This window comes from Paroedura picta, chromosome 9 (genome assembly GCF_049243985.1).
Source record: "Paroedura picta isolate Pp20150507F chromosome 9, Ppicta_v3.0, whole genome shotgun sequence".
Classification (NCBI taxonomy): Eukaryota; Metazoa; Chordata; class Lepidosauria; order Squamata; family Gekkonidae; genus Paroedura; species Paroedura picta.
The window spans coordinates 8,491,259-8,518,262 of record NC_135377.1 but is presented as its reverse complement, the minus strand read 5'-3'; the positions used below and the strand labels follow the sequence as shown (position 1 = coordinate 8,518,262).

At 48.1% G+C, this 27,004-nt stretch overlaps 1 protein-coding gene and 1 long non-coding RNA gene across 3 annotated transcripts in view; both read right to left on the bottom strand.

Moving 5' to 3' along the window:
- Positions 1-8,815: 8,815 nt before the first annotated feature.
- Positions 8,816-10,943, bottom strand: LOC143844198 (uncharacterized). Its single transcript, XR_013233852.1, has 3 exons — positions 10,797-10,943; positions 9,120-9,173; positions 8,816-9,004 (listed from the first exon to the last, which is right to left on the bottom strand). It is a non-coding gene; the product is annotated as an uncharacterized LOC143844198 (long non-coding RNA).
- Positions 10,944-16,134: 5,191 nt separating this feature from the next.
- ADCY8 (adenylate cyclase 8) overlaps positions 16,135-27,004 on the bottom strand; it is a 114,320-nt gene continuing 103,450 nt past the window's right edge. For both annotated transcript variants that reach the window (XM_077351491.1, XM_077351492.1), the window contains 4 exons: positions 26,517-26,663; positions 19,917-20,009; positions 18,623-18,737; positions 16,135-16,726 (listed from right to left, as the gene is read on the bottom strand). In XM_077351491.1, coding sequence (XP_077207606.1) covers positions 16,239-16,726; positions 18,623-18,737; positions 19,917-20,009; positions 26,517-26,663 — 843 coding nt within the window. In that variant the 3' untranslated portion in view covers positions 16,135-16,238. The remainder of the gene's footprint in view (positions 16,727-18,622; positions 18,738-19,916; positions 20,010-26,516; positions 26,664-27,004) is intronic.

Here is a 27,004-nt window from a genome sequence, read left to right as displayed (position 1 = left end):
CAGGTTCCGCAAGGGAGAAAGGCAGCTAATAAATGTTTTAAATAAATAATTCATCACCCAAGTGTGGACTCTTTCCCCTATCGCCCCCCCCCCCAATAAATCAAATTGGGGATGAAAGAAAGTGACATCTGGCAACCGGAATAAACTATGGAAATTAAATGCACTCATCTTTTTGATCTGTCTAATTTGGCATCTAGCACGGGGAATTAGCTTTGATGCACTTAGTTTAAGGACACTGTTCCAGAGTGAGCAGTGCCCTAAAAATTCTTAGCACTCGCTCAGCGCTTTCAGTGCTGCAGACGTACGATGTTGTTGTAATCTCTACAACCACTTTGTAAGAAAGGTAAGGATTATTTATCCAGTGCAGCCACATTTATTGCTTAGTTGCTGATGCATCTTGTTTCTAATTAGAAGAAGAAGAAGAGTTGGTTCTTATATGCCGTTTTTCCCTACCTGAAGGAGTCTCAAAGCGGCTTACAGTCGCCTTCCCTTTCCTCTCCCCACAACTGATACCCTGTGAGGCTGAGAGAGCCCTGATATTCCTGCTCGGTCAGAATAATTTTATCAGTGCTGTGGCGAGCCCAAGGTCACCCAGCTGGTTGCATGTGGGGGAGCGCAGAATCGAACCTGGCCTGCCAGATTAGAAGTCTGCACTCCTAACCACTGCACCAAACTGGCTCTCAGTTTCTCTTCCTGGCAACCAATCCCCCCTCCCCCCTCCCAATATGTAAAATTTGGTTCAATGTATCCGAAGGCCGGGACTCAAAACTTTGTTCTATCACAAATTTAGTTACAGATGACTTCAAGGACGGATTTACCAACCTTTAAAGGTTGTCTCCTTTCATCCATATGACCTAGTAGTAAAGCCAGCTTGGTGTAGTGGTTAGGAGTGCAGACTTCTAATCTTTGGATCGCCACAGCATGATAAAGCTGTTTTGATCGAGCAGTAATATCAGCGTTCTCTCAGCCTCACCCACCTCACAGGGCGTCTGTTGTGCAGAGAGGAAAGTGAAGGAAATTGGAAGCCGCTTTGAGACTCCTTCGGGTAGAGAAAAGTGGCATATAACAACCAACACTTCTTCTTCTTCAGTAATATCAAGGCTCGCTCAGCCTCCCCTTCCCCGCAGGGTGTCTGTTGTGGGGAGGGGAAAGGGAAGGCGACTATAAGCTGCTGTGAGACTCCTTCTGGTAGAGAAAAGTGCTATATAAGAACCAACTCTTCTTCTTCCTCCTCCTTCTTCTTCCTCCCTCCGCCCTCCTCCTCCTCCTTTCCCTTTTGCTTTCCTTTTCCTTCTTCTTCTTCTGAAATTCCCGGGGATTCCTGCAGACAGTGAGACTTCAGGATGGGGGAGACCTCAATGGGGTATAATGCCATAGAGTTCACCCTTTGGAACAGTCGCTTTCATCTGGGGGGAACTGATTTCCTTTGTAATTCCAGATGTCCAGGCCTTGTTATTAGGCAAGCCACGGCAGTTTTGAATTCTCACCTGAACGCTGGAGATACTCATTGAGGGAGACAGGTGTTTGAGTTCCTGCTTTTGATGATTATTTTTTGTCTCTCTCATGCTCTGACGCCCTCAAGCAACCACAGACCTTGTAAAGTTCTATCGTCTGGGAGCTATTCTGAGTACAGCGCACTGTCGGTTCCCATTCTACAGAGGCAGCTTTGACAGGTCTGAGGGAAAAGGTTTTCGAGTGCATCGTTCAGAGTTATTCCCGCATCCTGAGGTCAGCAGGAGGACCCAGTGCAGCCCCTGTTGGAATATGCAAGATCCGCAATGTGCATAACTGAGCAGAATATGAAGGGTGTCCTGTAGGGGGCATCAGAGGGGATTCATGTTTAGAATAGACAAGCATAGGAACTTCCTGATGATTCTCAAACCATCTCCTCCAGCGTCTGGATTGACTCAACAGGAGACTTCCTGCTTTTGGAGCGCACTTCCTCCCTGCTTGCCTCCAGAACAGTTCTTGAACAGAAGAATGACTGCAGCTTGCCAGCACAGATTGTCACTTGCAGGGATCCTTCCACACTTGGGTGGAGATGGATGGGGCCAGCAACAACTGGGAAAGTGTCTGCCATTAATTACTCCCCTGTGCAGTTTTATTTCTCCAAGATTTTGTGAACGACAACTGAACTCAAAAGGACTGATTGGCTGTTTTGGCAAAGAATTATCCTACGGCACTATATGGCTTAATTTGGATATTGTGACACAGTGTACAACTTTGCTCCGATTTGCTTTGGCCTTAAATCTCCACAGTTAAGATGGTTGTTCATTTAGTCTGAGGAAGAGTGCCTGCACTCGAAAGCTCACGCCTTGAATAAATCTTTGTTGGTCTTCAAGGTGCTCTTGGACTCTATTTTTGTTGTGCTACTTTAGACCAACACGGCTACCCACTTGAATCTATCTGCAGCCAGCTAGCGAGTTAGGCCTTGCTGTAATATTTCCTTTTTTTGTGCCTTTTGTTGTTCAAGGAATCGGCAGAAGCCTTCTCCAGCACCAAAATTCAAACTAATTGATTCTAGAAGCAAATTAGCATGCAAATGAAAGAGTCTACAAACAGATGGGAAAATTGAGTTTGAATCCAGCGGTACCTTGAAAACCAAGAAGACCCTGTACATCCCCCAGAGATTGAGTTGGCCTCAACCAGAGCCAGGGTTTTTTTCAGCCCTGGCCCCGGTCTTGTAGAATGCTCTACCGAAAGAGATCAAAGCCCTGGGGGATCTTAGATGGTTCTGCAGGACTTGCTAGATGGCGCTGTTCTGAAATCACATCTGAAATCCATCGGTCTCCCTGGAATCCACCAAAATAAATTCCAACCAAAGGGGTCTTATGACCCTTCCCCCTGCTCTTTCCCACATAATAGAGGAAATGGGGCAATTGTAGTTTTGAAATCCTTACCTAAATGTTTAAAAAACTATTTAACAGAATTTAATTTCTACTTTTGCATTTTATTTTATGTCATTTTTCTGTATTCCGCCCTGAGTCTCCAGAATGGAGAATAAATATAGCAGCTTGGTGTTGTTGTTAACAGCAGTGGCCTCTAATCTGGAGAGCTGGGTTTGATTCTCCACTCCTCCTCCACATGCAGGAAGCTGGGTGACTTTGGGCTAGTCACAGTCCTGATAGAGCTGTTCTCACAGCTCACAGTTCTCGCAGAGCAGAGAAGAACTCTCCTTCTTCTAGAATAATTCCAGGCAATAAAAGCTTCTTTTTAGAAGCCAAACCTGTAGGCCAGGGGTAGTCAAACGGCGGCCCTCCAGATGTCCGTGGACTACAATTCCCAGGAGTCCTTGCCAGCATTCGCTGGCGAATGCTGGCAAGGGCTCCTGGGAATTGTAGTCCATGGACATCTGGAGGGCCGCCGTTTGACTACCCCTGCTGTAGGCTTTTGCCTTTGCCTCATATGAAACAGCTCTGGTCGATCCCATTTCTACATTGGACAGGGTGGCTTCCCTGCCAGCTGCCATCCCTGAAGCATGCGTGAACTAGCTGGGGTGTGAACTGGGACAGGACCAGGTGAGGAAATGAAAATGGCCAGGTTCCTGCAAGGCCCAGAGGCCTGATTGCAGGTGGTTTTTTAATTTCCTTCCCCTGAAGTCACCCCCGATCTTTCACTTCAGCGGAAATCTCCAAATTCACCTGCAGCTTAGCTGTAGATTAAATTTTCATCGCTGGTCTGACCAGGAGGCCTCTGGCAAATCTGTAGATGGGTTTGTGGCCTCAAATGACTGAATGGTCTCATTGCTTCCTCCGGCTCAGGCTGCCATAGGAGGGCCTATTCTGGCCTGAGAATTATCTGAAGGTTTGGGGCAGGGGTTAAGATATGGAGAATGGGAATTGATCCCTCACTCCTCCCCATGCAGCCAGCTGGGTCACCTTGGACTAGTCCCAGTTCTCCCAGAGCTCTCTCAGCCTCACCTGCCTCACAGGGTGTGTGTTTTAGGGAGAGGAAGGGGAAGGGGTTTCTAAGTTGCTTTGGGACTCCTTTGGGTAGTGACAAGTGGGATATAAAAAGGGTTATTCTCAGTGGGGTACAATGCCACAGAGTCCACCCTCCAAGGCTACCAGTTTCTCCAGGAGAACTGGAGGCCAGTCGCAATTCAGTCAGATCTTCAGCCACCTCCTGGAGCCAGGTAATCCTCAGGAACCAGCTCTTGCCCACGGCTGGGATATCATTTTAATAAAAGTCATTCATTCCTCCAGGCTGCTACCTGCATGTGCCCACCAGGTTCATTCCTCCAGGCTGCTACCTGCATGTGCACACCAGGTTCATTGCTACCTGCATGTGCACACCAGGTTCATTCCTCCAGGCTGCTACCTGCATGTGCCCACCAGGTTCATTCCTCCAGGCTGCTACCTGCATGTGCCCACCAGGTTCATTGCTACCTGCATGTGCACACCAGGTTCATTCCTCCAGGCTGCTACCCGCATGTGCCCACCAGGTTGTACCTTGAGAAAAACTTTGTTGGCCTTCAAGGTGCCCTTGAACCTAAACACTGTCTTGAATTCCCTGAAACGAACTTTAACATTTGCAGGCCAGACGATTCCGGAGCCCAAGTGAATGAGGACTGGAGCTCTTTGGCGTAGCTGTATTTTCCTATTCTTCTGCTTCCTCACTCCCAGCAGTACGGCTTTGTGGCAGGCACTCCTGTTCTGTCGAAAGCAGCTCTCTGGCACTTGAAATCTGAAGGCAGAAAGGAATCGCTGCATTCTCTACATTCTCTGCTAATAGATTTTGGAGTCTGCATGACGCCGAAGAATCAGTCCAGAACCGGTATCTACGTTTAACAGATGCTTACCCTGGATCTTTCCAGAGAAATTTGTAATTGAATAATGTGCGTTTCATTAATTACAGCAGCCCCTTCAAATGTACGCCTGCTATCACTATGAAGATAGGTTGAGGGACTTGGGAATGTTCACCCTGGAGAAAAGGAGGCCGAGAGGGAACATGATAGCCCTCTTTAAGTATTTGAAAGGTTGTCACTTGGAGGAGGGCAGGATGCTGTTCCCGTTGGCTGCAGAGGAGAGGACACGCAGTAATGGGTTTAAACTTCAAGTACAACGATATAGGCTAGATATCAGGAAAAAAAATTTCACAGTCAGAGTAGTTCAGCAGTGGAATAGGCTGCCTAAGGAGGTGGTGAGCTCCCCCTCACTGGCAGTCTTCAAGCAAAGGCTGGATACACACTTTTCTTGGATGCTTTAGGATGCTTAGGGCTGATCCTGCGTTGAGCAGGGGGTTGGACTAGATGGCCTCTATGGACACTTCCAAATCTATGATTCTATTATTCTTTCACGATATATTCTTTTCCCTGCGGAATGTTACCCCAATTGCAATGCATGCGTGTCGGCCCCTGTGCAGATATTTTACTCATCTGTCCATCTATTCCACTCTTTTTCAGTCTTTTGAATATGGGGGAACCCCTGGAATGTTTTCCAGGCTTCAAGAAACCCCAGAAGTGCTGGCGTGCCCCTCCACAGAAATGCCCATGGGAGTCACTTGCAGGAGCCAGCCGGTCAATCAATCGATCACTTACAGTTTCTACTGCGGAGAAAGAGACTTGGCCAGTAGATCTGCAGGGGAAGGGGGATCCAGTGACGTCTGGTGATGCCAGTAGCCCTCCAGACTTCTGGGAAAGGCCACGGAACCCCTGGAGAGCTCTTGCGGGAACCCCAGGGTCCTCCGAAACCCTGGTTGGGAATGCCTGATCGGCTCTTACCAGATTTGGGACACTTTGTTGTAGCCTCCACCAGATGGCAGTAAAGGCAAATGAAAAACGAAGCCATTAAGGGCATTCAAGGATATGGAAGGACCAACTGTGACTAAGGAGCCAAAAATAGTGATATGTTAGAACCTTGAACATTTCTTCAACCGGGAGAGGGGAAAAAAGCATGCAGTGAGAAAAGGAATCTATTAAAAATGTCCTCAGCTAGCCAGAGAATGTTGCGAACAGGGACCCTTGACCAATTTTTCTCCCCCCCCCTAATTTTTATCAACCTTCTGCTGAGAATAGAGGGTTATGAGTATTGAATATTGGGATATTTGCTTAATATCCTGGCTAATCCTTGGAAGGGTAACCTCCAAGGAATACCAGGGCCATGATGCAAGGGGCAGGCAATGGCAAGCCACCTCTAAATATTTCCTGCCTAGCTGCTGGACAATGTTAGGATTTCCCAGTCACACTGCACACACCCCATCTGATAGATAAGCCAAAGTTTTATGAAACCTTGGGGTTTCTTGAAAGCCCTAGAACAGTTTCCTGAATAGGTAGGAGTTAATTTTTGATATATATTTATAATTTGTTAAACATTTATTGGGTGATATGGCCATATATGGTCATGTTGACCTACCCTCCCTTCCCAAAATGGCCAGTGATGGGCCTGGAGGGCATGGGAAAGGGAGGGACCTAAGTGGGCATATACTCAGCTATGCTTCCCAGCCCCGGATCACCCAGCTGGCTGCATGTGGGAGAACGGGGAATCAAACTGGCTTGCCAGATGAGAAACCGCCTCTCTTAACCACTACACCAAGCTGGCTCTATAGAGCAATTGAGGAAGTGGTGCTCCAGTTTGAGAGCCAGTTTGGTGTAGTGGTTAGGAGTGCGGACTTCTAATCTGGTTTGCCAGGTTCGGTTCTGCGCTCCCACACATGCAACGAGCTGGGTGACCTTGGGCTCGTCACGGCACTGAAAAGAAAACTGTTCTGACCGGGCAGTGATATCAGGGCTCTCTCAGCCTCACCCACCCCACAGGGTGTCCGTTGTGGGGAGAGGAAAGGGAAGGTAATTAGAAGCCACTTTGAGCCTCCTTCGGGTAGGGAAAAGCGGCATATAAGAACCAACTCTTCTTCTTCTTCTTCAGTGACATCTAGGGATGTCAGTGGCCATCCGAATTTCTGGGAAAGGCCGTGAAACCCCTGGGAAGCTCACACGTAACCCCTGGGCTTCCCGGAACGCTGATTGGGAATCCCTGCCACAGGGTATGGAAACTATCACAATCCATTCTCTCTTCTTCTTTTCTACAGAGGCTCTGACAAGCCGTCTTCGAAGGGTGGAGTAGGAATGAGTGTTGTCTAACGTTCCCCCAGGAAATGCCACCCTGCATTACTCAGGCTATTAGGATCATGGAAGAATCAATCAATTTGATAACATGGAGACGCAAGGCAGATGAATAGCTCTAGGAGTGTGGGTTTCCCCCCCCCCCTCTTTAGAGTCTGGGGAGGGGGTTCCAATGGATAGCTGAGGCAGGAAGCTCTTTTTACAAAGCTTTAATGGATGAGCTGCATTCAGCAGACACATTTGTCCTTCCGACTTCTCCCCGCCCCAAACAACTACACCGATAGCAGCACGTGTATTTTTGAACACTCATTTGAAATTTGAAGCAATGCCGGCTAGGGATGAGCACAAACTAGTCTGCAAGTCAAAATATGGTACAGACTTGGGCCAGTTCAGAGTCCCTGAACTGATGTTTGTGGAAAGGGCCTTAGCCAAACATTTACTGGACTTTTGTCTGGTTCGGTTCAGCTGCTTGGGCCATTGGGACTTAACAGTTTGACAGCCTGGGACCAAGCAACATCCTTTCCCTTGCATGAGTGAAGAAGAAGAAGAAGAGTTGGTTCCTATATGCCGCTTTTCTCTAACCGAAGGAGGCTCAATTGGCTTACAGCCACCATCCCTTTCCTCTCCCCACAACAGACACCCTGTGAGGGAGGTGAGGATGAGAGAGCCCTGATATTACTGAAGAAGAAGAGTTGGTTCTTATACGCTGCTTTTCTCTACCCAAAGGAGGCTCAAAGCGGCTTACAGTCGCCTTCCCATTCCTCTCCCCACAACAGACGTCTTGTGAGGTGGGTGAGGCTGAGAGAGCCCTGAGATTAGGCTGATATTCCTGCTCGGTCAGAACAGTTTTATCAGTGCTGTGGAGAGCCCAAGGTCACCCAGCTGGTTACATGTGGGGGAGCGCAGAATCGAACCCGGCTCGCCAGATTAGAAGTCCTCACTCCTAACCACTACACCAAACTGGCTCTCCAAAAGTTACCCAAAAACATACCAGACTGGAAAAACTTATCATGTTTTTTTTTTATCGTTCTTAACTGCAATGAAAACAAAAAGTCACAGGGCAGTCATGTCCATAAAACCCTCTGCATAGAACAGAGGGTGGTGTAGGACCTTGTACATCTACCTCATCAGGGCTGGTGGGAAGCCATTCCTGCAGAGTCATCTCCAGGTCCCCTCCGGCCCTCCCCTAAATTCATATAGAGGAGGGAACAGAGTTGTTTTCTGTGGCCCGAGAGGGTCAGACCAGAACCAATGGCTTAAAATTAATTCTGAAGGCATGAGTCTGCGGGGTCTGAACCACTTGGTTCCTGACAGGCAGCGAGGGATCGCGGATCATGGCAGCAGCTGTGCCATAGGCTCAGCAAGAGTCGGACACAACTGAATGGCAGACAACAACAGGACACAGTTTACAACTGTTTATTGGGCTGATCCTGCGTTGAGCAGGGGGTTGGACTAGATGGCCTGTATGGCCCCTTCCAACTCTATGATTCTATGATTGGTTAACAGGGGTAGTCAAACTGCGGCCCTCCAGATGTTCATGGACTACAATTCCCAGGAGCCCCCTGCCAGCGAACGCTGGCAGGGGGCTCCTGGGAATTGTAGTCCATGGACATCTGGAGGGTCGCAGTTTGACTACCCCTGGGTTAAATGAACTGATACAATCTGGGTCAATGGGAAAGCGTACATATTTGAGGTGCAATAACAGATTTCAAGACAAAATAGAGTCCAATATTAGATTGTATCGATTGACCCACGTGAGACAGAAAGAAATAATCAATTTGGACAAGGTACCTGTAGACGACAGAAAGATGTCAACTTGGGGAGGAAATAAAGCAGGTAATCTTCAGCAGTATTGATGAGGTCAAAGGAGAGAACAAATGATGACTTGAATTAACATCAGCCCCTTCTTGACAGTTCTGTCAGCGTAACATGCAGGGTCTTTCTCTTTTCGGAATAAATAAAAAACAAAGTCCAAAACAGCGGTGAGCACGGAACGACGTTAGGGGCCGTCTGTGTTTTTCTGAACCACCCCCACATCTTACCTCCCTTTCAGACTCACATTTTTCGCCAGAGATCTGAAGTGACATTGTGACTTCACAGCTAAACACGTTTCCTGCAGCAAAGAAGATATTTTTGGAGTGTCCCGTTCCCCCCCCCCGCCGTTCCCCCCTCCCCGAATCTCAAAGGATAGCTCTTAGCAGGAACCTCTGGCAACTACGCTGCCCTGCGAAAAGTTGGCCTCTGTCAAGAGTGACTCTTGAGCGACTGGCCCGGCGCTTTAACCACCCGCTACGGGAGGCATTTCGCTCCCAGCCGACAATAAAAGAATGACAAGTGCCGTTAGAGTGTCAAGGAAAGGTGTGCCCAGGGGGGGACGGCTGGAGGCCCAGCAATGGCTACGGAGTTCAGGGGGCAAATCGTACTGCACAGGAAGCATTTAAAGCAGGGGTAGTCAAACTGCGGCCCTCCAGATGTCCATGGACTACAATTCCTAGGAGCCCCCTGCCAGCGAATGCTGGCAGGGGTCTCCTGGGAATTGTAGTCCATGGACATCTGGAGGGCCACAGTTTGACTATCCCTGATTTAAAGCCTCTTTCCTGCAGAGGACTTTCTTCAAAGAAGACTCCAGAGAGAGGTCTACATGAACTGGGAGACCCCCTCCCTTGCAATGTGGCAGACAGACAGGAGAAAATGTGCTTTGACACAGTCCAAACCATTGGGACCCGTGGAAAAGCGCAAAAGAGCCCCTTCAAGACTAACACGATTTGGGGAGGGGTGGAGCATTTGGGAGGCGCTGCCGATGAAGTGAGTAGTATTGGAAGAAGGAGCTGAAGGCGTGAACAGTGACTAACTAAAGCTTAACTTGGTGTAGTAGTTTAGAGAGCCATTCAGATGGAGCAGACTCACCATTCGGAAGCTACACCCTTCCCTCCAAAGAAGAGTTTGTGTTATAGTAAACAGGCCTGTAAAGGCCTCTTGTGGCGCAGAATGGTAAGGCAGCAGACATGCAGTCTGAAAGCTCTGCCCATGAGGCTGGGAGTTCAATCCCAGCAGCCGGCTCAAGGCTGACTCAGCCTTCCATCCTTCCGAGGTCGGTAAAATGAGTACCCAGCTTGCTGCTGGGGGGTAAACGGTAATGACTGGGGAAGGCACTGGCAAACCACCCCGTATTGAGTCTGCCATGAAAACGCTAGAGGGCATCACCCCAAGGGTCAGACATGACCCGGTGCTTGCACAGGGGATACCTTTACCTTTTTAAACAAGCCTGTGCCAAAAAGTCTTAGGAGAGGCCACTGCGGACCTACAATCTTTTCATTAGAGATGTTTCAGGGAGTTATACTGTGGGAAAGCAGAAGTATGTGAGTGTTTGTGTGTAAGGGGGGGGGGAGATGGCAATTAATCAGTGCTTTAATTACTAAAATGGGAGATTGCTAAATTATACCTGCTTGCAAATCATCCCCTTCAACCTCAAAATTATCCCTTAATGCCAGGCAGAGAGATGAGTGTGATAATTGTGTTTGGAGGGGAAAGCACTGAGAGACCTCAGTGTTCAACAAGATATTATTCTAGGCTCATGTCTGTCTGTCTGTCTGTCTGTCTGTCTGTCTACTGACCTGATTTTTATGACCACCCCTCACAGCATAGTCAACTTGGGAAGGTTTACAACAACTGAATAACAGGAAAACGTTAAAATCAAGTCAGACCATTTAAAACCATTAAAAGAATCCTTACTCACTGTAGCTGCCAATCTCTGCCATTCGTATTGGCTTCACGCCTTTCTCCTTTTCAGGGTGGGAATTCTGTGGCCCTTGGCCCTTCTTGGCAAAATCCTATTTACTCATCGTCCCAAACCAAACGCCTTGCAGAAGAGCTTCATTTTGTAGGCGTTCGGAAAGCTCCTGGAGGGCCCACAGCTGTTCCAGGAACTCATTTCACCAGGTAGGGACCAATCCTGAGAAGGCTCTGGCTCTAGTTGAGGCCAGGTGTAGGTCTTTTGGGCCAGGGATCACCAGCTTGTTTGCGCTGGCAGAGTGAGGCAGTCACTGCCTGTGGTGGGGTTTGATCCAGCCTGGATATTCTGCCTCTCCAGCCATTTGGCATTCTTCAGTGATGGATTTCTTTGTCCTGTTTTGGAAAGTTCTGGAGATTAAAGCTGTCCAAGTGGCATGCCTCTACCATCCTTGACCTCAGCTTTTGAGGGGAGAGGAGACTGGGAGCTTTATAGTGGGAAATAGAACATGCTGAGGGACAGCAAGCTGGATTGCTCTTAATGATCAAACCGTGAAGTTGCTACACCAGTGGTTCTCAACCTGGGGGTTGGGACACCTTTGGGGGCTGAATGACCCTTTCACAGGAGTCACACCAGGGCAAGAAGCTTGGCCGGGGGGGGGGGCACCATTCACACAACAGCCTTGCGGGGTAGATCGAAATAGAACGTTCGTCTGTCTGGAGCAGCGGAAAAGAGCGGGATCAGCATGGTGGGACAAGAGGCAGAACCGAACTGAGAAACCCTGGGAAAAAAATCAATTTATATACAATCATGAACAATGGATCTTCACACCTTGGATCTTTGGTTTAATTTCCGTGAAAGGACACTTGCATAATGTTATGGCTGGGGGTCACCACAACATGAGGAACTGTCTTAAAGGGTCGCGGCATTCGGAAGGTTGAGAACCACTGTAATAAGCATTCTTGGATATGTTGCAGGGAAGGATTCACAGCCATTTTGAACCTGTGGGAACTTTCGGAAGGCCGACACAGCAAGATGGGTGCAGCCATAAAATGGCTGCTACAGGGGCTCATGGGAATTGTAGTTCATGGACATCTGGAAAGCCACAGTTTGGCCATCCCTGTAGAAGGACTCTTACCCATGAAGCTGCCATATCAGATCTTTGGTCACTATTGTCTGCTCAGGATCTCAGGCTGCAGTCTTTGACATCACCTGCTACCTGGTCCTCTTAGCTGCGGGTGCTGGGGATCGACCCTGGGACCTTCTGCATGCCTAGCAGAGGCTCTTCCACCAAGCCACGCCCCCTCCCCACCATTCAATAACAATGCAGAAGTCAAGATACTTTTCTTCTGCTTCGGAGGAAGGTTGACTGAGAAGGAACAGAGAAAGATTTCTTTCCTGGGTCGTTGTGTCTTCCCGGCTCCAGACACTGGTCTAGTTTCATCTCGTGAAGCCAGCAGTGGCCTGACTATAATGTATCCCCATAATAGACTATTTTACAATATTTCTTTCAAATTAGCCATGATCAACCAATGGAGGCGGGATGTTTTATTGATGCATACAGCTGGGAGAAGCCGTCTCCAAGCCTCCACGGCTGTGAATTATTAAGAAGTTGCCGAGTCCACACGCAACGTTAATCATATTACCGTGCCTTCCTCTGGACGGCAGTAATTGTGTGTGTGTTCTTCAAGCATTCTGAGGAGCCTTCTCAGCAATTCAAGCCAGGGGGGCCTTCAGACAGCCTCTTTTTCAAGATGCAGAAGAGGAGAACTAGACATGGAATCATAGAATCATAGAAGAGTTGGAAGGGACCTCCTGTGTCATCTAGTCCAACCCCCTGCACTGTGCAGGATACTCACATCCCAATCGCTCATCCACTGTAACCTGCCACCCCCTTAAGCTTTCACAGAATCAGCCTCTCCGTCAGATGGCGATCCAGACTCTGTTTAAAAATTTCCAAAGATGGAGAACCCACCGCCTCCCGAGGAAGCCTGTTCCACTGAGGAACCGCTCTGACTGTCAGGAACTTCTTCCGGATGTTGAGACAGAATTTCTTTTGAATTTATTTCATCCCATTGGTTCTGGTCCGTCCCTCTGGGGCAAGAGAGAACAACTCTGCTCCATCCTCTACATGGCGGCCTTTTAAATAACAATATGACCCTCTCAGTTCCTGGGGTCCATTTGAACTCGACAGAGTGAACGTGAACTTAGGCAGATTGTGAGTAGGTGGGTAGGAGGGATCGTGTCGGTGCTTGGCTTCTGTGGCCTTTTCGTGCATGCTCAGGGAAATGTCGATCACCACTCTTGGGTCGGGAGAAGAATTTCTTCCAGGCTAGACTGGCCGGAAATTCTGTGTTTTTGGGATGGGGGCGTCATCTGGGCCTGGAACTGGGACCACTGTGGGTGGGCAGGTGAATTTCCTGCATTTGGCAGGGGGTTGGACTAGATGACCCCAGAGACCCCTTCCACCTCTGGGATTCTACAATTCTATGATTTTGAAGGATGGAAGGATAGATGGAGTTCCTGTCAATACTAAAAAGGAATATTTCTTAAAAGTAAGGAACAAACATCAAGCGTAGAATCTGGTAATTTCTGATGTCCCATGAGGTTCTTCTATAAGGCTACGAGGGAGGATCAGGCATACAATGGGGTGCAGAGGTTCGAGAATTAGAATCACAGAGTAAGAGTTGGAAGGTTCCATAGAGGCCATCTAATCAACCCCCTGCTCAAGGCAGGATCAGCCAAAAGCTTTTCAATAGATGGCCGTTTTTTAAAACGTTACTCTTCTTGCCATTTGTAGAACCATGGAGTTTCCAGCGATTTCTAGAGCTACTCTACGTTGCTTTGATGTTTCCCTTGAAAGCACCACACCCACATCCCTGATGTTGCAGCCCTGTATTCCTCACCCTCAACTCTCCCACCAGTTGACAAATTTGGGCTCGCAGCCCTCACTGAAAGCGGAACTTGGTCTGGAGCTGCCTTGAGCATAGCCCCATCGAACACCAGCATGTAAATATTCCCCCATGGAAATACATGAATGTGAATCAATGATCCGCATTGGAAACATTAGTGTCCATGAGGCCGGCTGCCTGAAAACGGAACCCTCCATTTTTGTTGGATTCAGGTTCAGCACAGATGAAAATCTTCGGTTTCCTCCTTAGCAGTGCGGCAAACGCTTGCATAAGGCAGCCCATCTCCCGGCCCCGGCTGCCTCTCCGAATCTGACCTGGAGCTTACGAATGACAGCCGGAATCATTTCTACTTCAACTCCTGAACCCCCAGAGGCTGTTTCTGGAATCTCTTCTTTCACCATCGCTCGCTAAAGCGGAGGACTCCGTAACTCTTATGAAGGGAAGCAGGCCTGAGACTTCCGCTAAGATTGACGGCTGACAAGATGCATTAAGGGAGGGCTGAGCTGTCAAGACAAGATCCCTGGCCCGCTTTGACATTGAAATCTCCCTGAATATGTGAAATCACACACACACAGAGACAGGAGAAACCATTTTTCCCCATTTAATTTAAAAATAACAACACTTCCCCTTGTTCCAGCCCAGCATGCTTTCTCTTGTTCTCAATTTAGTTTCACAACAGCCCTGCAAGGTAGGTGCTTTATCTGGTAGAAGGAAGGAGGAGGCTCGGGAGAGCTTAAGAAGAGCTAGTTTATTTACTCCCCTGACCCGGACTCAAGAACACCCAACAAGAGACCCAGAACTCCCACCCACTTCAGCCTTCTCCCACAAAACTACAGTGGCTGAAGAGGCCCAAACATCCCCAACTAAAATATCCAATTCCTTCCTGATATACATAACAGTAGGCTAGATCAGTGTTTCCCAACCTGTGGGTCAGGATCCAAAAGGGAGTCGCAAGGCCTCTAGAAATGGGCCTCAGGCCTAGAGATGGCAGTCCCCAGGTGGGCCCTGGGGAACCCCTGGAATTATAGTTCATCTTCAGGAGATGGAGATCACTTCCCCTGGAGAAAATGGCTGCTTTGGGGGGGTGGGCTCCATAGCATGACACTCCACTGAGGTCCCTCCCTGCCCCAAACCCCGCCCACTTCTGGCTCCACCCCCAAAATCTCCAGGTTTTTCTTAGTCTAGAGCTGTCGACTCTAGTCTCAGGTCAGCCCTCCCTTATGATGACCACCCAGGTCCTTCCCATGGTTGTTTTCTGATATTTTGGGCCAGACAATCAGCCAGTTCCAACTTGTTGGTGATCCCTGGTCCCAAGGAAGTATAACTGGCCTCAAACAGAGTCTGGAACCTTTCAGCATAACCAACTTCTGGCAACCATCTGGCAAGAGAAGCTTGCTATTGCCTTCCTCTATATAGCAACCGTGGTCCTCCTTGGTGGTCTCCGATCCAAATATTAACCATGGAGGACCCTGCTTCACTTCCAAACTCTGGTGAGCTTAAGTTAGTCAACAGCATTAAGCAAATGCCTACCCTTCCTCTCCCCACAACAGGCACAATTTGAGGTAGGTGAGGCTGAGACAACTGTGACTGGCTCAAGGTCACCCAGTAGCCTTCATGTGTATCAAAGAGGATCTTAATCACCTTCCCTTCTCCTACTCCCAACAGGCGTCTTTTGAAGTAGGTGAGGCTGAGAGAGAGCCTACCCTTCCTCTCCCCACAACAGGCACCTTGTGAGGCAGGTGGGGCTAACAGAACTCAGAGAGAAATGTAACTAGCCCCAGGTCAACCAGCAGGCCTCCTACATATCAAAGCAACTTTCAATCACCTTTCCTTCCTCTCCACATTGAGGTAGGTGGGGCTGAGAGAGTTCTGAGAGAACTGTGACTGGCCCAAGGTCACCCAGTTGGCTGCCTGTGGAAGAATGAGGAATCAAACCCACTAGTTGGGTGCCTAAGGAGGTGGCTGCCTAAAGAGGTGGTGAGCTCCCCCTCACTGGCAGTCTTCAAGCAAAGGTTGGATACACACTTTTCTTGGATGCTTTAGGATGCTTTGGGCTGATCCTGCGTTGAGCAGGGGGTTGGACTAGATGGCCTGTGTGGCCCCTTCCAACTCTATGATTCTATGATTCTATGGCCTGTATGGCCCCTTCCAACTCTATGATTCTATGATTCTAGTCCAGATTAGAGCCCACCACTCTTGACCATTATACCACTCTGGCTGTCATGGTGGATTCCATGTGCACTCTCATTCACAGTGCGTGAAAGTGCCTTGAACCCAACCTGTGGCACATTCAAGATGGCCGCTGCATAAAGAAGGCCTTCCCCTTCTCCACCCATCGTAGCCTCTCCTTCTGTAAATTGCTGCAGGCTAGACCGGCCAGCCCAAAAGCGCTCGAAAGAAAACCCTTGGTCCTAAAAAAATAATAAAGCATATTTTTATTTATATATTTATTTCATATATATTTATATATATAAAAACCAGAATTTAAAAAAAAAGAAAGAAAGAAAAGAAAACGCACACACCGAAAGATGCAGGTTTAGGGCAGTTCCGTTTTGTCCGCGCCCTCGGCTTGGGCCGCCGACTCGGACCCGCCGGGGCTCAGCAAAGTCCGCCGGTTGTAATGTCCCTTGATGATGCCGGAGTTGTTGTTCTCGTTCAGGATCTGCTTTTGCTTCTGCCTGTTGAGCGACTGCACGAGGCCCAAGACGACGGCCGCTAAGGAGTACTGTCCCGTCAGCTTCCTGGGCTGCAAGATCAAAGGGTTTGGCTGTTCTCTTCCCAGAAGAAAATAGGTTTTGATTTTGCCTTCTTGCTCGCTGATGCCCTTGACGTAGATCTCCCCCCGGTAGTCAAAGGCGAACCCCCGGTCTTTCAGGATGAGATATGTGTCCTCGGGCACCTGCATTCTCCCACTGATGCCCGTGCTGTCCATGCGGCTGGCTAAGTTCACCGTTTTGCCCCAGATATCGTACTGGGGTTTCTTAGCACCGATGACGCCTGCCACGACAGAGCCGTGGCTGATTCCTGTGGAGGAGCGAGAAGAAAGGAGGATTAGAGCAGGGGTCTTCAACCCCCGGTCCGCGGCCCAGTACTGGGCCGTTAAGACCATGGTACCAGGCCGCCAGTGGCCACGCCTTCCTTCCCCCCCCGTGCAGTGAGAGGGGGGGAAGAGGCAGGCGCAGCCACTGGCACACCAGCGATGCAAATGTGCACGCGCGGAGCCGCCGCGCATGCGTGTTTGCACCCCCTGCTGGCAAAAAAGCGCACGTGCGGCTGTTCTGCACATGCGCGTTAGCGCCACCTAGTGGCGAAAACGTGCATGCGCGGCAACTGTCCGTGCGCGTTTACGTGCAGCTGCTGTGGCCGGGCCGCCGGCTCTCTCCCACCCTCGGAGACGGTCCCCGACTACAAGAAGGTTGGGGACCACTGGATTAGAGGACAGGACCCAGGTCAGATGTGTGGCTGGTGACCAAGATCAAATTGATTCATGGCATGGTATTTCGCATTACTGTGTATGGATGTGAAAGAATGGGGGATGCTGAAGAAAGAAGAGCTGGGTTTTTTATACTCCGCTTTTCACTATTCTGAGTCCCAAAGTGGTTTACAAACATCTTTCCCTTCCACTCTCCGCAACAGACACCTCTTCATTCATTCATTCATTCATTCATTCATTCATTCATTCATTCATTCATTGGATTTATATAACCTCCACTCTCAGCAAACTGGTTTGCAGTGGTTTACAGGTATGCAAAATACAGATCAAATCCATAAAACAACAATGTCAACAATATACATAAAAAACATTAAAATATAACTCTAAAACTCTACAATATTACAGATGGCAAGGTAGGTGTGGCTGAGAGAACCCCAACAGAACTGCTCTGCAAGAGCAGCCCTAAGAGAAAACTGACTAGCCCAAGGCCACTCAGTTGACTGCGTGTGGAAGAGCAGGGCATCAAACCCAGTTCTCCAGATAGCTGGTACAGGTTAGATATCAGTATGGGGAACTCAAAGTCAGAGTAGTTCAGCAGTGGAATGGGCTGCCTAAGGAGGTGGGGAGCTCCCCCTCACTGGCAGTCTTCAAGCAACGGTTGGGCAGATCCTTATCCTGGATGCTTTAGGCTGATCCTGAATTGAGCAGGGGGGTGGACTAGATGGCCTCTATAGATGGCCTCTATGGATCCCTTCCAACGTTATGATTTTATTATTAGAGTCCTCCTTGGCCACTGCACAACCCTGGCTCCTTGGATCACATTTGTGTTATTCACAATCCATAAAAACATAAGATATGCCCTGAAGGATCAGACTAGGGGTCCACCCAGTCCAGCTCTTTAACTGCGACCCCAAAGTGGATTCATTTGAAATGTAAAAAGAGGAAGAGCTGGTTTCTCATAGCCTGGTTTTCTCTACTGTATGGACTCTCAAAGCAGCTTACAATCGCCTTCCCTTTCCTCTCCCCGCAACAGACACCTTGAGAGGTGGGCAGGGCTGAGAGAGTCCTGAGGTTCAAAATTATTATTTCCCAGCTCGTTCCTAAATCAAACGGTTCCTTCGATGGAAACAGAACCGATTTCCCGCATCATGTGCCGATGGTGCATCTTGTAACCAATGCTTGATTTACAAAGGTGGAGGATGAGCAGATGGAAAGAATGCATGCACCAGGCATATTTAGGCCCCAAGTGCGTTACCGGAAGCGGCTTCTCTCAGCCAGGAATCTCACACCTGCTCCAAGATTTACAATACCTATTGTCAGGTAAACGGCTCCTGAAAGCCCCAGGTGCGCTCCATCCAAATGGAGAAACGTACCATAAGGCCAATTCTGCTGAAATGCCAAAGCCCTTCCCTTATTTATATCGCCGAACCAGATTCACACGAGGGATTCGGATTTGTTTTCAGAGCACCGGGGCCGGCTGTACATACCGATGCGGAGTTCGAAGTTGTTAAACGAATGCTTGTTGATCTCCTGAATGCTCTCATTCAGCGCGATGGAGAAGTCCGCCAGGGCACACAGGTGGCCCCATTTGTCTTCGCATTGCTGGGGAGAGGAATTAAACAGAGAATCCACTTCACACACCAGGCAGGTGTTGTTAGGCATCCACGAATGCTCTATTCTTCTGCCCCAGTATGCTAAACTCAGGGCCATTCCGCACCAGGATCTATGTAGCAAATTGGTTGCGGAACGAAAAAAAACCCATTTTAAATAGTGGAATTCGTCGTTCTGCATACCTGCCTTTGTAGTGGAATCCAGTTGCGTTTCTATCATTTCCCACAGGTTTCCCAGCCAGGAAGCAATATTGCCGAGCTTTGTCTTGCCCCTGGCCGTCAAGCAGCCAATGGGCGGCCGTTATCATGCTCCCAAAAAGCCCCTTTCCCTTTAAGGAAGGTTTTTTTAAAAAAACAACACACACATTGCAATGAATCTGCGTTGATTCGTTGCAACGGAGAGACCCATCTAGCTAGCAGGTGGTGTTTGAGCTGCCGTTTCATTGTTGCCACGCTCCCCCCGAGTGAAAAAAAAACCCCACACACATGGGCGCGATTTTCGGGCGAATATAGAGTGAAAAATAAAGGGAAAATAAACCAGCAAACGGGGCTGTGTGTTGCTTGGTGCTTGGTGACTTAAAACAGCTCTGGGGAGGGACTGCAGCCAGGGAAGCCTCGCTGGGTAAATGATGGCTCGCCGGTGCGTTTCTCTCCACTTGCTCTGAGAAAAAAAAATGGCGATCGCTTTGCCGGAAGATCAGAGGAGAGAGCCAGGGGGAGGGACTTTGCAGAAACCACAACAATGGTAACGCACAAAACTTTCCCGCTAGTGTTGCAGATTGGTTGCAAGAGTGTAGCGCTTTCCGGAGGGTGAATCCACTTTTTGGGTTTTCCCTGAAAGCGCTACAATGAAGCGCTTTTTGTGGATCGGTTTCAGGAGTGTGGCAGATTGTCAACAATGTTGTGCATAACAGCAAATCAGTAGCGATTTCAATTTACAACCATTGTCCAATTTTGAACGAGTGCGGAATTGCCCTCAGAGTTCCCCCACCCCCTAACTCAGGAGGTAAGTCTTCCTGTTTACTGTGTATTGATTGTGTAGATCAGAAAAAAAACGCTGCTTAGTTCATTTTTGTGTCTCTAAAATGGATCCTGGCATCCTTTACTTCGGGTAAGCAAGTAGGACAAACACGTTCTATCGCTGTGATATTGAAATGAAATGACCCCTTACCTGCTTTTCGGGAGATAATCCGGATACGGCCATGTATGTGCTGCCAATGGTCTTAATTTTTTCAATGTCTTGAAATCTTTCTTCGCCTAGTAACTGCGGCAAACAAACAAACAAACAAACAAACAAAAAACCCACTGTGATTAATTCTGCAGCTCCCGATCCAGAACAAAGCGACTTGGCCACATCCTAGTTTGCGTTTACAAAAGGATTTGGGTTCTGCAAGCAATTTTTTTTTGATTACTTGAAAATATCACGAGAAATGTTTCGAGGGCTCAACTGAATCGCTTCAAAATCATGCCCTCCCCTGGTTCCTTGATACTATCCTCCTGCCAAGAACAATGACAAAATCTCAGTTTTGGTTAGCAATATATAGCCACCTACAGAGGTAAAGGTAAAGGTATCCCCTGTGCAAGCACCGAGTCATGTCTGACCCTTGGGGTGACGCCCTCCAGCGTTTTCATGGCAGACTCAATACGGGGTGGTTTGCCAGTGCCTTCCCCAGTCATTACCATTTACCCCCCCAGCAAGCAAGCTGGGTACTCATTTTACCGACCTCGGAAGGATGGAAGGCTGAGTCAACCTTGAGCCGGCTGCTGGGATCGAACTCCCAGCCTTTCACACTGCATGTCTGCTGCCTTACCACCCTGCGCCACAAGGGCTCATACAGGGGTATCAACACATTTTCAAATCCAACAGCACTGACTAGTTGGAGGGGGTTGTGATTTCCACTATGGGATCATATCACTTCCTCCCCCTCGAAAAACCCCCCACTGAAGTAACAAGGTTAGCTCTAGGAATTGCTGGAAACTCTATGATAAAAGCACAGAGCTTCTAAGTCCTAGAACCACAGGAATCACCGCAAATGCAAAACCATTATAGAGTTTTGAGGTAATAAAGATATCTTGTGTCACTTTCTTAAACCGGAAGTGACATGATATCAGCAACAACAAGTAGTGGAAGCCAGTCGCAGTATTTCCCCGAACCTGACTGAGGACTTCAGACCGATCTGGGTTGTACAAATGAGCAAGGGAGTGAAGCCCTAGATCAGACTGAGGCCATATCATGGGGGGGGGGGGGTGAAACCTCCTCTCCTGTGCCATCCAGCTGCAAAAGCACATTAAAAGTGCATTATCGAACGTGTGTGGCATGAGTGGAATGGCCATCCAGAGTCAATACAGAGAACTGGGAGTCTGTGATGGGAACTTCTCCCCTCTGCCCTTTCTGCTGTGTTGTTAGATTTGCACCTGTCCTGAGTTTGACTCTGATCTCCTCACCTGCGGTTGCTCTCCTCTGACTCCTGTTCCAAAGAGCTCCTACCTTTCGGGGTATTTTGCCTCTGATCTGGCTCTTCCTTGCATTAAGCCCCAGCTGTTCTTCTTTTGAAATTTCCTTCCCTATCTACCCCTCAAATTTCAAATGCTTATGAACTAGAAGGTGGTTCTTGGAAGAGGGAAACCTTCCGCCCAGCTGTAGTAAAAAAATGCTCATCATCCACAACAGATTCAAACCAGACAGCATCGATGGTTGCTAAACCATTTATTTATTTGTTATCCATTTTTAACCTCAATTTTCTGTTATCATAAGGGCTAGCAAGACAGCTAAAAAAAAATCAAAATCAAAAGCCTGCATAATAATAACCACATCTTAGAATCTCTTAAACTCAACAAAACTCACATCAGTAAAAAAAAAAAAAAAAAACCGCAGAGCTAAAATACGCATTGTTGTTGTTAGGTGCTAAGTCATGTCCGACCCCATTGTGGCCCCGTGGACAATGATCCTCCAGGCCTTCCTGCCCTCTACCATTCCCCGGAGTCCATTTAAGTTTGCACCGACTGCTTCAGTGACTCCATCCAGCCACCTCGTTCTCTGTCGTCCCCTTCTTCTTTTGCCCTCGATCGCTCCCAGCATTAGGCTCTTCTCCAAGGAAAATACGCATGCAAAAGCATAAAAGCAAGAAGGAATGAACGAGGAGGAGGGATGGCTGAGCAAATGCTGATGGAGAATGGCAGCAGGAGGGGGCAGATGGGCCCACTGAAAAGACAGCCCCAGAGTTGGGTGCCACAACCAAGAAGGCTGTTTCCCATGGTGCCTCCCCTGACTTAAATTTCATTTGCTCGAACTCTGTACATCTCTTCATGTGATGACTTCAACAGTTGCTTGTTGCATCCTACCCTTTCTTGGAGTATGCTGACCAAGTGGTCAGAGTGCCAGACTAGGATCTGGGAGACCCGGGTTCGAATGTCCGCTCTGCTATGAAAGCTCACTGGGGAGCTGTGGGCTACTAACCCTCTCTCAGCCTAATTTGCACGATATAAAGATATGTATCAATGCATGGTTCTCTCTTATGGGCACAACAATCCTGTGAGGTAGGCTTGCCTGTGTGACTGGCCTGAGGACATAGAAGGAGCTGAGTGAAGATTTGAATTTGGTTCTTTCAGGTCCTAGGCTAACTGTTATGCCACATTGACTCTCTAACCACTGTAATGATCATTGGCAGTAGAGAAGAAGAGTTGGTTTTTATACCCCGGTTTCAATGGATGAAGAGTCTCAAAATGGCTTTCATTTGCCTTTCCTCTCTCTCCCCCACAACAGGCACCCTGTGAGGTAGGTGGGACTGAGAGAGCTCTGACAGAACTGACCTGCGAGAACAGCTCTAACAGGACTGTGATGAGTCCACAGTCAGCTGGCTGCATGTGGAGGAGCAAGAATCAAACCCGGTTCCCCAGATTAGCAGCCACTTTTCTTAACAACTACAACAAGCTGGAAATCTCCAGATGTACTCCAAACCTCTTGAAAGAAATCCTCCAGAAATGACAGCTCACCAGAGGATATTCTTAAGGGTTATTTCTTTGCTCCCCCCCCCCCCGTTGGACAACACGCGAGAACGTGCGGATTCTATGTTAGAGGAAAGATTGGATTTCGTGAATTCCTCCATCAGTTCATAAAATCTGCATTCTCTGGTGCCTGATAAATGTTGGACGTGCTCCAGATACAGTCCAAGCTGTGCCTCTGACTATCTCCTACCATGACTCTGCAGTCTCTCCTGCACTCAAGGTCACTGCGGCCGTGCCCAGAATGCAAAACAAGCCCCTCTCTTCGTGGAATTACTTAAAGTTATGTGCAGTACAAACATTTGACATGTCCTGCAAGTGAGGCCCAATCTCTGAATTGTGAAAACTTAACCGCGGAAATCTATCTTTGCGGTCAGACATTATAACGACGGCTCAGAGGAGTCTGATTTCATTCACCCCACATGTATCTTTGCAGGATCCAGGAAGGATAAGGAAATGAGCCCTGAAATGGAATCAGTAATAGTACCTTATGAAAATATCAAGACGAGTAAGCCAAGGAAATGAAGCACTTCCGATGAGCTCAAATGAATGTGGCAGCTAATGAGATCTCGCAAGAGGGAAATTATGCAGCCTAGCCCTCAAATTTCAATTCTCTTTGGGGCTGGGCGTGATTGCTGATGCATGTTGGGAGGACAAGAGCCGCAGATATTTGGGGGTTCTAGACATTAGGGAGAGGGTGATCACTTAATGCAAAACTTTTGAGGGGTAGCCACTGATGGGTACGTGACCCACTCTCAGCAGGAACTAGATGGGCTGTATTCCGGCTCTAAGATTCTGTGGAATCTTAGAGCCGGAATATAACTCAAGGGGGAGTTATAGCCTCCCGGTCAGCTCTCAGAGATGTCTTTGGCCATGTGCCATGCACCTGCCTTTGAGTCTATGGGGCAATGTTGGCATGAACAATGCAATTCACGTGACCATGTATTCATCTCTACATAAGAGATTCTTGATCCCCTGCCAGTTCTGTTCACATCTCCCTTGCCAGTCTCTATCAAGGATTGGAATGTTCGTTGGGATATTCAATTGCTCACTCACACAACCGGCCTCACTTGGAGTCCTGTGTTCAGTTTTGGGCACCCCAGTTGAAGAGGGATGTTGACAAAGTGGAGCATGACCAGAGGAGGGCAACAAAGATGGTGAGGGGTTTGGAGACCAAGACATATGAAGAAAGGTTGGGGGAGCTTGGTCTGTTTAGCCTGGAGAGGAGATGACTGAGAGGGGATCTGATAATGATCTTAAAGTATTTAAAAGGGTGCCATGTGGAGGATGGAGCAGAGTTGTTCTCTCTTGCCCGAGAGGGACAGACCAGAACCAATGGGATGAAGTTAATTCAAAAGAAATCCCATCTAAACCTCCGGAAGAAGTTCCTGATAGTCAGAGCGGTTTCTCAGTGGAACAGGCTTCCTCGGGAGGTGGTGGGTTCTCCATCTTTGGAGATTGTTAAACAGAGGCTGGAGAGCCATCTGACGGAGAGGCTGATTCTGTGAAGGCTTAAGGGGGTGGCAGGTTACAGTAGATGAGTGATAGGGTTGTGAGTGTCCTGCCTAGTGCAGGGGGTTGGACTAGATGACCCAGGAGGTCCCTTCCGACTCTATGATTCTATGATTGTTTGTTCAGGGGATTATGCATCTTCCTTTCAGTTGCCCACCTTGCCACTCACCTTCTCCTCCTTCCACACCCAATCATTAACAAGCACAATTAGACGTTCTACCAGACCCTCCTCCCTCCAGTCTAGGTACTGCATCTTGCAAGGCGATGCCTCTTTTTCATTAAAACTGCAGTTCTTGGCTTTTTGTTTGTTTTCTGAGAGGGGGGGGGGAATCTCACTAAGCTTTCCATGATCCCATGTTTGATCTTAGATCTGCAGAGGGATGGTGAGAATACTCTGCCAACGTCGTATTGCAGCCTTTAATTTCTTTTCTTTACAGCGTTTGTTCTTTTTGTTATCAAACGGTAACATTTTTACTGCATCTCTGCAGTTGAAATCCCAATAGATTGATAACTGGACAGGAACGCGGGCTTTAAATTCTGTTCTCATTCCAGCAGGCGCAGCGAGAGAGAGAGAGCGCTGTCAGTTTGCCGTGCTTGAAAAGCAGCCGAAAGGCGATTAGAAATATCTTCCCACTGCATTACAGCAGCGTAAAGTCTGTCTCATCGGCTGTTGCATTCCCAGTTCTTAAAGGGTACCTCTGTCATGCCCTAGTTTTGGAGATCTCTGCAGATTTGTACAACTGTTCAAAATGTCACGTCGAGATTAAAAAAAATATCGGCGTGGCCAGGAACGTTATCTTGTTCAGGATTGAAATGGAAAGCTGGAGATTCTACCTGGGAAGGGACCTACTTCTGAGAAAATGCTTCCAAGCAACAGCCTACGTAGCATCCAATGGGAACCAGGTCTAAGGGCAAGCAGGTGCCATTCTCAGCCAGCCCAATATGAGCAACCTGGAGCAGTCGACCACTGTGTAAATTCCCTTTCAAGCAGTTGCCCAGCCCTGCCATTTTGCACCACAAGGCGTTTTGTCCCGCACGGTCCTTCTGCCAATATCTGAGCATCCCAGGCCCAAACAGAGACAACCAGGGAGAACTCGAACACACAACAAAAACAAATGGAATGCAAAAAATGGAACTCTGGAGGAGACAGACTCCAATGAGCCTCCCTTGGTTTTCAAATGCAAAAGTTATTATATTCGGCACAACGGGAATGGGTTGTATGTGCATATTGACCATTATTATTATTATTATTATTATTATTATTATTATTATTATTATTATTATTATTATTATTATTATTATTATTAATTGGATTTATATCCCGCCACTCCCCGTAGGCTTGTGGCGGGTCACAGCAGTCCTATCCCCATTAAAATACCCATTAAAAGACTTTAAAACAATCCCAACATGGCGCAACTTATCACTGGATGGGTGCGCTCAGGAAAAGATTTGGCTGCACAGCTCTATTAAATCTGCATTTTAAGTTAAATATGACTATAGCCTTTTTCTAAGAGCCTCTTGTGGCGCAGAGTGGTAAGGCAGCCGTCTGAAAGCTTGCCCATGAGGCCGGGAGTTCGATCCCAGCAGCCGGCTCAAGGTTGACTCAGCCTTCCATCCTTCCGAGGTCGGTAAAATGAGTACCCAGCTTGCTGGGGGGTAAACGGTAATGACTGGGGAAGGCACTGGCAAACCACCCCGTATTGAGTCTGCCATGAAAACGCTAGAGGGCGTCACCCCAAGGGTCAGACATGACTCGGTGCTTGCACAGGGGATACCTTTACCTTTACCTAGCCTTTTTCTGCTCTGCAGACCACACACACATTTATTTATTCATTTATTCATTTATTTATTCATTCATTCATTCATTCATTCATTCATTCATTCATTCATTTATTTATTTATTTATTTATTTATTTATTTATTTATTTATTTATTTATTTATTTATTTATTTATTTGTCTAGATTTGTATACCACCCATTCTCTGACCATTCTCTGTCACTCATTCCCTTCTCTGCACACCTTCACTCCTCTTTCACTCCTCTTCTCCTAGCCTCTCTGCCTCCCTCGGGGGGATAGTGGTAGAAATGTGCCATCAAGTCACAGGTGACGGATGGTGGCCCTGTAGGTCAGAAATGGCCAAAGTGTGGCTCTCCAGATGTCCATGGACTACAATTCCCATGAGCCCCAGGGGCATCTGGAGAGCCACACTTTGGCCACAGGGTTTCCAAGGCTCCCCTCCTTGGTCTACCGATTTACCTCGTCGAAGTCGGCAATGATTTCGTTCAGCAGGCGCAAGCACTCGACTCCCTGGTTGTTCATCTCCGTCTGGGAATAGAAGTCGGCAAAGCCGGGGATGGAGGCAAACATGACGCCCACCGCATCGTAGGACTGAGAATAGAGCTCCTGGGGGATAGGTGGAAAAACATTTGATAAGGAAACAGGAGAAGAAATGGGATTAGGCGGTGACAAAAAGAGGAGATAAACTTCCGCGGCCCCTGGTTGCATCCAGATTTCTATTGGATGCCAAACCCTGTTGATGGGTTGGACTTTTTTCTCTGTAATCCACCTCAAGTCTCAGGGAGAAAGAAGGACAATAATAAATTAATTAATGGGGGAAAAAAACCTATGATAGGGCCTGCAGAATTATAACACCAGGTAGAAATCATCTAGCCCAGGGATAGTCAAACTGCGGCCCACCAGATATGTATGGACTACAATTCCCATGAGACGCTGCCAGCAAACAC